Source organism: Carassius carassius, chromosome 42 (genome assembly GCF_963082965.1).
Source record: "Carassius carassius chromosome 42, fCarCar2.1, whole genome shotgun sequence".
Classification (NCBI taxonomy): domain Eukaryota; kingdom Metazoa; phylum Chordata; class Actinopteri; order Cypriniformes; family Cyprinidae; genus Carassius; species Carassius carassius.
This window is the reverse complement of record NC_081796.1, coordinates 27,177,951-27,190,450: the sequence shown is the minus strand read 5'-3', so window position 1 is coordinate 27,190,450 and position 12,500 is coordinate 27,177,951. Positions and strand designations below refer to the sequence as shown.

The 12,500-nt window shown below is 32.9% G+C and overlaps 1 protein-coding gene across 2 annotated transcripts in view; it reads right to left on the bottom strand.

Annotated features, from left to right (window-relative positions):
- lama1 (laminin, alpha 1) overlaps positions 1–11,068 on the bottom strand; it is a 53,067-nt gene extending 41,999 nt beyond the window's left edge. The window contains exons 1-5 of one of the 2 annotated variants that reach the window (XM_059535486.1): positions 10,885–11,068; positions 6,560–6,730; positions 5,555–5,667; positions 1,100–1,342; positions 1–55 (exon numbers count right to left, since the gene is read on the bottom strand). The exon at positions 1–55 is cut by the window's left edge and continues 125 nt beyond it. In XM_059535486.1, the coding sequence (XP_059391469.1) occupies positions 1–55; positions 1,100–1,342; positions 5,555–5,667; positions 6,560–6,730; positions 10,885–10,966 (664 nt within the window). In that variant the 5' untranslated portion in view covers positions 10,967–11,068. The remainder of the gene's footprint in view (positions 56–1,099; positions 1,343–5,554; positions 5,668–6,559; positions 6,731–10,884) is intronic. The other variant, XM_059535487.1, reaches the window with a different exon arrangement.
- Between the last annotated feature and the right edge of the window lie 1,432 nt (positions 11,069–12,500).

Sequence of the window (12,500 nt, the reverse complement as noted above, 5' to 3'; positions counted from 1 at the left end):
GCTCTGGGGTCAGATCATCTGCGCTGGGACGGCCGTTTATGAGAGACGTGTGGATCTGAGGAGAGACGGCACACTTTCAGACCTCCACTCCTCTGAGGAAAGGGTTAATTTTGCTCTTTTAATCTTTATTCAATCAGTTGATTACCTCTAGATGTGATACATTTGTTTCAGACTGTCTTACTGCATCTATTGTGTCAAAATAGGAATCATTGGAATTCATTTGTATCACCCAATAAATGATACAAACTGTTCCAAACATTCCAAAAAATGATATAAAAAGTGGTATTATTTGACCAGCTGTGACTGTGGGTTATTACTGTTCACTAAAATTAAAACCATAAAAAACACAAATTTGTTACTCAAAATAAACGTTAACTTATATAAAATTTTAAAAATCTTTAGGTTATTTTATTTCAGCTAGTTGCCAAGGCAACATTTGTCATCATTTAGTTTCTTTTCAAGTATTAAAATAACTAAAATTAGCTGAAAAAAAACACACACAAAAAAATTTATAATAATAATATAAACTATTATAAGTATTTATAAAAAATAAAAATGCGAAAACAACAAAATTACTAAAACTTTAGCTAAAACTAAATTTAAAATGGAAATAACAAACTAATTTGGAAAATCTATAAAAACTATAGACATATTAATATAAAAAAATAAATAAATAAATAAAATAAAAAAAACATTACTAAACCTTAACTAAATGTATAATGGAAATAGAAAAAAAAACTAATTCAACTTAATTCAAATAATTCCTGAAAAGATATATTTACACAAAACAAAAACTAATAAAAATGACAAAAACACTAAATAATTATTACCAAAACTACCTTAAATGAAAATGGAAAATATTAAGATACACTCAAATTCAAAGTATTACTGAAAACTATGACAGCATCTCAGTGATCCTGAAATAACACCCGCAGTGAGCCTGGTTACCCATCATGCACATAAACTGACAGTGACCCCTGATAAGCTACTACTAAATACTGTAGAAACTTAATCTCTGTAAAGTTGCTTTGCAGTGATTTTTATCGTAAAAAGCGCTATACAAATAAACTTGAATTGAAAATTGACTTGATCTGCTCACCTCGCCGTGCTCAAGCGGCACCAGGCGTGAGTAGTAGGACGTGCAGATGACCTCGTCGTCTCTCTTGTAGGTGGGCGGCCCGAGGCGGGGCGTGATGTTGTATCGGGTCAGACACTCGGTGTCACTGATGGCATAGTACTGCCACGGCTGGAAGTCCACTCCATCCAGAGAACGCTCCAGGATCCAGTTCCCGGGCCGCGGAGAGTTCGCCGCTTTGATGATGATGTACGCCACCTGGAAGACCTGCGGAAGGAACAGCGTAGCCACGTGTGACGCTAACCAAAACTAAACCCTGAACACATTTGTGTGTGTCAGTGTGTTTGTGTGAGTGATTTCTTTTAAATAAGTATATTTCATTTTTATTTATAGTATATCAAGTAAACTAAATAAAAATTAAAAGGTTGCTTTTGCAGCTAGCTGAAACGAGTTCTATAATATGAATATATATATATATATATATATATATATATATATATATATATTATTTATTATAATTATAATATATAATTATAATTAAAAAAAAATAGTTTCTGTTTATTATAACCCTGTTATTTCAAGTAGTGGTCAACCGATATATCGGCCGATATTTGGCATCGGCTGTCAAAAAACAATATCGGTCGACCACTAATTTCAAGTAAATATTTTGGCTTAAAGGGGTTCAACTGTCAAAAACAAAATGTTTTTGACGTAAAGGAAAAAGAGAAGTTTAAGAGAACAAAAACATTTTTTTTAAAAATTACAAAACCTTTGAAAATGATATTTGCTCTGATTGAGTCAAAGTGTTCATAGATCACCTCATTCTGATGTCTTTTCCAGAGTCTGAACTTCACATTATAGACAAAAAAAATCATTGTTTTCCGTGACATCAGTTCCTGAAAACTTAAAACATTGTGTCGTCTGGACAAACTCAAGGGCGTCTGGATAATCCAAACAGAAACAGACCCAATAACATTTAGACCAACCAAATCATTGTGTATTTTTTGGCCTTTCCCTTCTGACTGTTATTATTTTATCTTTTAATGAGTACAATCCCACCAGATTCACACATTCAAGAGAAAGAAGAGCATCAGAGGATTTCAGCTGCAATCTGACCAAACAATCACAAGCAAAGGGCCATTTGGGGCCCGTTATCACCTGCGGCCCCCCAGACAGCATGAGCAGGACACTAAACACACCCTGCCTGCTGTCCAAACACCTCTGGGGGCCTTCAACAGCTGTGTTGGTCCTCACACACACACACACACACACACACTTACACAAACACTCACACACACACACACACACACACACACACACACACTTACACAAACACTCACACACACTTGCCTGACGGGTCCTGGAGGATATTACATCACGACTACCATCGACAAACAGAAAAAGAAAAACACAAATATATCCAAACTCTAATCTTTGCTAAATTATTCATTAACTTGCCCAGTTTGTACTGGTCTAAACTAATAATGAATAACTGTCTGAAAACAGTAATTTCTGCAATTCCAGAACATCAACAATAAATATAATTTCAAATAAATGAAATGAACATGCTTCATTTGAACATAAAACATAGATGCTACTGTATTAATGTTTTAATGCATATAATATTTAAACTTTGTCTGCTATATTATCATTATTTTTATTTTTCATTTCAGTGCTACTTTTTTGCCATTTTGTAATATCGTTGCACCTAATATGCAAGAAATATCTAAGATATTTTTTATGTGTCTGTATAGGAGATGTTACAAATCCATTTAATAATTTCATCTTAGTCTTTTAATTATTACCATTTTTATACCACAAAAGTGTAAACAGCCACAAAATTCTCTTTATGTTTAACGCTACATGTACTGTTTTAGCCTTTCAAACAGATTGAACTTCTTTTTGGCTAAAGATCTGATTGCAAAGTGTGCTTTTGCATCTTTCTCTTCTCTTCTATTTCATATAATGAACAACAATTAGGAGTTAAGTGTGACTTCAGAGCTTCTTGCGGTTGATGTAAAGCGTTAACCTCACCTGAACTGGTGTGTGTGTGTGTGTGTGTAGGGGTCCATTTGCATGTGTAATCCTGCACTGATGGCCTGGGGCCCCATCGGGGTCGGTCCTGCTTTATGTGTGTTTCCCTTCCCCCTGCGGCCCTCAGTGAATGCAGACAAAGGCCTGACTCATCCTCACTCCAGACAACAGCATAAAAACTCTGCTGTGCTCAGAGCCACAAAACTCTGAAATCACTGAGCTTTAGGCGATTAAACGCTTACGCTGAGGAACTTTGTGGTTATTCAGATTTCTGTGGTTTTAGATCGTCTCGCCAAGCTTTTTGGCACTGCTAATATTGTTGTGTCTGAATTTGAGACTTCAGATATTAAAATATGATGTTATGAAAATCAAAGAATATAATAATTTAGCAGACACTTAAGGACTGTAATCTTTAGATTAAATTTTTTTATGTATTTTTATCATCTCCAAAAGTGTTTTTGCATGTGTATATCAATTATTATAGTTTACTAAAACATAAGTGAAAATTTAATTAATTTAAATTCATTAAAACATTCTTGAAATAAAATAAACGGTAACCAAAATAAATTATATATAAATATTTCAATTTGTTTCCTCAAACCTTAACCCCAACTTGATGTAGTAAAATAACTTAAGATTAAAAAACTAGCTAAAATTTAACTTTAAAAAATATTAATATAAATAGTAAATCTTAATATAAATATAATACTATATCAAAAACACTAAAATAACTGATGCTGTCTGCCCTAAATATCCATTTTATTGTCAATTATTTTTATATTTTTCCGTTTTTCATTTAAAGTTTTAGTAATTTAGTTGTGTTTTTAGTTTAAGCTATTTTATGTGGTTTGTCTACATTGCATTTATCAATTTATTTTGTACTACTTCCACTTTATTTAGTTTGCTCTTTTATGTATTTTAGCTATTTTATGGTTATCTTTTCTAAATGTCTATATAATAATAATATTTTTTACATTTATTAAGTTTTTGTTAAAATTACAATCTACAATTAAACTACTGTTAAAAGCACAAATCTGTCCTTAAATTAGTTTTGTACTTAAATTAATTGGAAATGAAAAATGTTGTCTTGGCAAATCATTAAGATCAAATGTTTAAGGGTTTTGTATTTTATTTTTAACTCAGTTAATGTTTACTTATTTTGTGTGTGTGTGTGTGTGTGAGTGCAGAGGATCATGGTAAGTGGGCTCATGTGGAATAGTTGTGTGTATTATCAGTGCTGGAATGCAGTGGATTGTTTCTAGTTTTGGGATTAGTGTGTCTCTCAACCTCTCTAGACAAACACACTTGTGTTCGGCGGCCCCTGAGGGACTCTAAACGCTCCTGAAACCCTCCTCACCGCTCCTCCAGTCAGACACACAGGAAACAAGCAGCTAGTGTACAATTAGCGCAGCATTCATTTTAACGGTGGAGCAGAACGGCTGACAGACAACCACAGAGGAGGAGGACTGGAGCAGAAAACCAGCTTCACGGTCCTCTGCTGAGATTAAACCAACAAAGCTTCAAATCTCTCCAAAATCAAGTTAGCAGCGCTACAAATATTTGCACAAAATGCACTAGAATAATGCTTAAGTACATAAACTGGGACACACCTATCTTAATCTTAAAGTTATTTAACAATAGTGGCTAATGAGTATTTTTCCATATCACGCGATATCGATATTCATCGCAATATTTGTTAACCGTTATTGGGTTAATTAATATTGGGAAATTCTTTAAAAACTTTTTCTTTTCTTGAAATAAAATATAGGAAAGGAAATGTTTTCCACATGCGAAAATGGAATTGTTTGTTCACAAGAATAAGCTACCTTTTAATCTAGGACCCTATAAAATCAGTTATTTTTGCTAAATTCCAAACTTCCCTGAATTTTATCTTTCCAGGATTCTGTTTTGTGATTTAATACAAATTTAACACAAAAATTAAAATTAATCAAAAATGTATTAAAGCTTTAGAGCTTTGAACCACTGACAAAACTTTAACAATTTAAGCAAATGAAAAATAACTTAACATTGTGTTTTTATTTTTTTTTAATAAGATGCTTCACAACAGAACTGAAAAAAAAAAAATATATATATATATATATATATATAAATCCTTTAAAAATTACATTTTACTATATAATAGTACTGTATTTCTGTCATAAGTTCTTCAAGTTAAACCAAAGTTTTATTTTGGTGGCTTGTGAAGAAGATGAAATTAAATTCTGTTAAATTCTAATTTATTTGTATAGCGTTTTTCAAAATACATATTGTTTCAAAGCAGTTTTACTGAAAATACAGAAAAGATCTTTGAGTTTCAGTGTGTGTTTGATGGGACTTTCTCTGAAATGAATTGACTCTTAGAGCAGTTCTGGAGATGAAGTTCACGTGTTAGCGGTCTCAAATCTTGAGTCTTGAGCGTCACGTGTGTTCGATGGCGAGTCCTACCTGTCGTAAGTCCAGAGTGATGGTGACCCAGTGGAACTGAGGGCCGTTCTTGATGCTCGGGCTCTGCCACCACTGGTTGGTGCCGTCGATGGTGTAAGTAATGGGATGTTGCTCTGTTTGAACAGAAATCAAATGATCTATTGATTAGATAACATTCCTATACAGTAACTGATGCAGAAGATAAATCGGTTACACTTTACAATAACATTTCATTAGTTAAAATGACTTCTAAAGTATGACTTCTTAATGTTAATTTCAACATCTACTTATAAATTATTAAAATCAATACTTACATCTATTAATATTATTTAATGTATCTGAGATAACACAAACTAAAAGTGCTGTATTTTTATTAGCTAATGTTAACTATAATTAATAAACACTAGAACAAATATATATTGGTCATTATTAGGTAATTATAATATATAATATATTAATTATTAGTAAATGCAGCTAACTATTAGTAGGTGTCATTTATTTTTTCTCCAGCTAAAGCCATGTTGTATCTGATCATCAGTTTCTGTTGTGAATGTGAATTAATTTGAATTTTTATTAATAAAAAAACACTGAAGTTATTTTAAAATGCAAATTACACACAAAGTCAAAAAATTATGAAAACTACATATTTATCTCGAAAACAAAAAACTAAAATTGTACTCTAAAAAGTCTTAAAATAAAATGAATACATTTTACTTAAATATTTCATGCTGCAATGGTGTTCATGTTTATAAAAAAGGAAAAGAAGAAATATTTTTCACAAATATTTTTGACACTCATATACCTCCACATATAATTTTACTAAAAGTCTTTTTGAAACTAATGACCCTCCATACATATCCAGGTAAAAAAAAATGACTCAAACACGAAAGGTCTTTTACATCTCTTAAAAAAATATGTGTAAACAATCTGAAAAAAATATATATATTTATGAACCTCTTCCAGGTCAGAATGGACCTGAATTCATCATGAGGATTAAAGCGGAAGTTTCAGGGTGAATCTTGTTACCTTTGGGATTCTGGCTGTTTGCATCACAGATCCGACACTGAGGGTTACGAATTCGTCTTCCAGGGACGTGTTCCACCAGTTTACAGTACATCTCGGGAAGCGGGTCGCCACACGTGGCATTCGTGGTGATTTCGGCATTGCTGGCGAGGTTCAAGATAGCAGGAAACAGACCTGAAATGCCAAACAAAGAAAGTGTTAAATCACTGCCCTGAAGAGACTTTACTGCATTTTCTCTTTCTTTCTTTGAAGAACGACCCTCACCCATCCATCCATTCACGACACAAATCACTATGTCTTGGACAACTGACCGAAGCTGGCCTTTAGTGTGAGGAGCTAAGCATCATCCAGCTATAACCACTCATTATTTACAGCAAAAAAACTAAATGAGAGGGAACTGTTAAGATGAAGATCTTCTTCCCTCCAGCAGGTCATGGGGTCAAAGCTTTAGAGCTCCGAACCACAATATTTCAGCAAAATCAGTGCTGGGAGTTTGAAAACCATGCATGTGATCACACTGCAGGAAGTTAAACTCAACTTTGATTCATATTTATCATAGGGTATTTTTAACTAACAGCCAGGTTATCATAGTGGACCAAATCTAAAACCATGAAATATATTTTTGTTACTTTTTTTTCTCAGCTAGTTGCCGAAGCAGCATTTCTCATTTTCGTTTAAGTTGAAGTACTTAAAAAAAAAAAAAGGAAACTGAAATAGAGATTAACAAAAACTATATAAACATTACAAAAACAACAAAATTACAAAAACTCTTATTCAAATTAAAGCAAAACTGAAAAAAGTAACATTCCCGCTGAAGACTGACTCAGGACTGTATCTCGGGGGAGTCTGTGGCTTTGAATGGACTCCAGCGGAGCTGAGCACACAGAAACTTCAAACACTCAGCAGATAAAGACAGTCTGATGACTGAAGTCACATCTGGCTGCGTTTGCATGTCACAGACGCGCTGAGAGCCGACAGACACCTCTAATCACATCTGTGAAACTTTCAAACAAACACATCTGTCTGATGCTACTAAAGCACGGCAAGAACTTTTCAACATCGCCACACAGCTTTAAAGCATTGATCCCACTAAGGAAAATGTCTAAAATGAGTTATTAGATGTTTATAACACTACTACGAGTAGACTGACTTCTGATGTACTTTTATGGTTAAATGATGCTACAACCAAACCAACTAATATATTCACACACTTTGTTAAGAAAATAAAATAAATAAATATCAGGGTTCGACCGATATGTATTTTTCAGGGCTGATTATTACAGATCAAGTAGACCGATAACCAATATATATATGTCTGATGTGAAAATTAAAATTAATGTCAAAATTAAGAATAACAAGGGCTCTCACAAAAACTTTCTTTTAAATGATTTTAAATAATTTTATTGGTAATCAGTTTAGAAAATGATTGATAACCATAAATAAAAACGTAATACCGGTGCCGATAATCAGTCTTCCCCTAATATATAGAGGGGTTGACTGATTATCGGCACCGATATTAAGCCTTTTTTATGGTTAGCAGTGAGACATCTATCTTTTTGTGTAGATAATATATGAATATAGAATATATTAAATAATTTTATTGGTAATCAGTTTAGAAAATGACCGATAACCATAAATAAAAGCATAATATCGGTGCCGATAATCAGTCATCCCCTAATATATACAGGGGTCGGCACCGATATTAAGCCTTTTTTATGGTTAGCAGTATATATATATATATATATATATATATATATATATATATATATATATTTTTTTTTTTTTTTTTTTTTTTTTTCATATACTGGAAGATTATTGGAGTGTTTTACAGGAAATGCAATTTTTGAGTGAAACTTGTTTTTAAAAAAAAGCACACATCATATTAGGCACGACTGCATTGCTTTAACGCTCCAAACAGGGGTTAGCTTCACCTGTAAGCATTTACGTGTTTTAGCTGTAGAACAAGACAAGATTATTTCTCTGCTTCTTTTCCTGTGTCTCAGAGCAGCTTACAGCCTCATTCTGTGTGAAGGCAGGGGTCAGGGTTCACTGTGCGTTTACACAACAGCATCTCATCATGATAGATGTCTTAGAACTATATAACACTTTCTGGGTGGCTTTCAGCTGGGTTTGGGAAAACAAGCAAACAAGTAAGGGAATAGTTATAGGATATTTTAAAGGTCAAAGAATTCAGGTCGAGTCAAAGACAACATTTGAGATGTTTAAAAGCATCATTAAACATAGATGGGAGGTAAATCTCCAATAAATGAATTGTAGATAAACTGGAATAAGTCATGTGAAGTTCTGCATGCATTGCTGATGAGATCAGCAGTGAGCTAATTAAAGTGTCTGGATGAAGAACCTCCAGGACAGATGAGAAGATCTGAATTTGCATGTGAACAGACTCTGTAATCAGATGTAAGTGGAGCTGATAAGATCCTCACAAAGTCATTCAGTCAATTCAGCGTGAAACGCCTTCAGAGATAAATGGCTGATTCGAGAGAAGACACTTACAGACAGATGGAAGCAGATAAAGACATCTGGAGCTACAGAAGCTGCTTGAGTATTCAGACTAAATACATTACAGTGCATTTGCACGTTTACGCTGTAAAAAGTGATTTTTTAAAAAGATTAATGGAGCATGTTTTACAAGAAAAATACTCAAGTCTTTATACTTTAAAATGCCATATTTAATTAAATGTGTAACTTGTCATTTATTTTTAATTATTTGGGAAATTTAGTACCAATTTCTGAGTCAAAATTGTTTCCTCATCAGCATATTTTATATTAATTAATTCATATTTTATTAAATTAGTTTTATTTTTATGCATTGCTTAGCACCTTATTTTAATAGTATTTTAGTTTTATTTGTTATGGTTATATTTACATTTATTTTCTTGTCACTTCTTGATTTGTGTATACTGCTTATAAATGATTAAATGTAAATGTAAAGTATTGTATGTAAACACAATCAACCCAATAAAGTACTTTAAATTTAATTGTAAATAAATTGAAAAATGTCTCTGAATGGGTTATCTATCATGACTCAAAAATTATTTTTTATATATGTAATTTTTATGCATACATAAAATCATACATTTATATATTAGAAATATTTATATATTAATAATATAATAATACATTTATTACTTTTATTATCCCATTACTTTTATTGCAATAATTTAAAAATAAAAATTCTTAAATAAATACACATACATTTTTAGTCTCTGAAGTGTGAAATGATTCTCTTCCATTTGATCTGTTCTGGAACTGAAAGTCCATCAGAGTTTAAAGAACACAAATGGCAACACGTTATTCATGAGAAAACTCACACTGAGAGGCTTTTATGACCAGTTAACTAACCCGCTATGACTAAATATCCAGGATTATTGGTTAATGGAGCCGTACAGAGCTCTCGTGTGACCTGCACTCATTCATACATTCAGCAGGAAAAAAACACACACACACGCGGCTCAGATGAAAATTCAGTCGATAACATTTCAACTTCCTGTTCTTTTCACAGGACTGAGGTGTAAGCAGACACTCGCTGCTTTTATGGGTCACAGCTAAAACTACATTAGCGGCTTCCTGACCTCATGCATCCCGGCCGAGCCCCCTAGCCATTGGATATTTGCCTTATGTTAATTTAATTAGATCATATAAATCCACACAAAGTTATTCCAAAACTGCATGAGATTCTTCAGTTGAACATAAAAGATAATGTTTTAACCAAACAGATGCTGGTACCCATTGACTTCCATAGTATTGGGGGAAAAATGGCTACCTTCAACTGTTTGGTTACCAACATTCTTTAAAACATCTTCTTTTGTGTTCAACAGAAGAAAGAAATTCATACTGGTTCGGAATTTGAGGGTGAGTAAATGATTATAGAATTTGTATTTTCGGGTGAACTGGCCCTTTAAGGGACGCTAAACGCAGATTACAGTTTAATTCATTATTCACTTTATTAAGACGTTCACTCATTTATTAAATCTGTACAATTAAACTTGGTTGGCCTCACTGTACCTTTCACCACCTCTAACCAAACTTTACCATAGTTTTACCATGTTTTTCGGACATGCACCATTGTAATACCTCATGTTTTCTGGAAGTTTCAGTAGCATTTTAACTCCTTGGAAACAAAGTACTTTGTGTATGGGGTTAAAATATAAAAAAATGACTCCTACAGTACATCTAAACAAACTAAATTCAAAATGCATTGAATAAAATGAGCAGAATATTTGCTTTTATCATTTACAGTTTTATCTCTTAGTTTAAACAATAGGAAATACTGTAGTTTCATATTTGTTTTTATTATTTGATCTTACCTCTCTGCTGAGTCTCCACACAAACCAGTGAGGACAAAATCACTGCAAACGGCCACAGCATCTTCATCCTCCTCCTCTTCATCAGTCGCCCTACAGGAACTCAACTACTGAACTGGTTAATCAAGCTGAAATAGTGCTGAAATCCTCCGGGTTCAGTGTAGCGGTTCTGGTCTCATCCAAACTTCAGTCTCTTTCATTCAGTCCCGTTATATATGAACCAGCTGGAATGTACCATGAGTTCAGGGGGGGTCCCGATGGAATGTACCATGTGCTCGTGTGAGGCGGTCATTTTGGTTTAACCCTCTGTGGGACCTACCCTGATCATGTCTATGGACTTAACAACTGAAGCCTATTTTTTATTATCCTTTTTTCAGTAATATAGATTATGGTTCAATAATATATTTTATTTTGTATTTTGACTGAAATTAATGGTAGGCTACTAATGAATATTTATGATATATATATATATATATTTTAATTAAGGCTGTCAGTCGATTAAAACGTTTTAATCTGATTAATTTCATGATGTGTTGATTAATTAATCTAATTAATCTCAAATTAAATTTGGCTGTGAAAATACCCACAATAAAATTAATAAATAAGAAAGTATCAAGCAGACATTTGCAACAGTCTTCAATAACACCTTCTTTTATGTTGCATCATACAGGTTTGAAACGACAGAGAGTAAACGATGCCATAGTTTACATTTCATCCCTTTAAGGTATTTTTTTAATGAAATTATACTTTAAATAAGAAACTAAGACTGTTAAATGTAAATACGTGTCTTAAATTTATGTTTAGATGTCAGGGGGCGTGGCCAGCGAGTTAACCGCGTTAAAACATTTCAGTCCATTATTTTTCATAATTAATTAAGTTATGTGTTAAACTGACTTTTGAGTTATTGGCCGCATTTCATGCTAAAACATAGAGACAAGTGGAAGTAAAAACAAACAAACACTAGATTAGTCACTAATAAATTCCCTAGTTGCTTTTAGACATAAATAGCCTACTTATTTTTATTAGCTTGTGGATTTGAATAAATATTTAGACATTACTATCATTACTACATTATCACTAGGATGGTTTCTTAGATTTTTTTTTTTTTTCAATATAAGTGTTCAGCTTTCTTGCACTTCTGTATTTCTTCCACATAAACTACTTGAGAAATACTGGTTCAGCTTCATTTTGCCGTTCCTTCGTGAAATGCAAATAAAGTTTCTATATTTCGCTGGTCACATCTCGTACTTTAACTCTAATGTCATTCGGGAAAGTCAGTATGATCATGTTCAGCTGCAGATCTAGATTCAGTGTTATTTGAGTAGGTTTTGCTGCCATCTTCTGGACACCATCCGGATGTGTTGAGAGCTGACCTCACATCAACTCAAATAAATAAATAAATAAATGTTGACTAAGATAACTAGCATAGATGAACATTATTACAGTTTTTTACAATCACTTTGTTACTATTTTCAGAACCTTGATGTCATTTTTCACAACTCTAGACACAAAACTCACAACCAATGATCAAAATGCACATTTTTCAAAACTCTAACCCTTTTCTCAATTGCTTGGATACAATACACATAAAACTTAGATCATTTGTTCATTCAACAAAA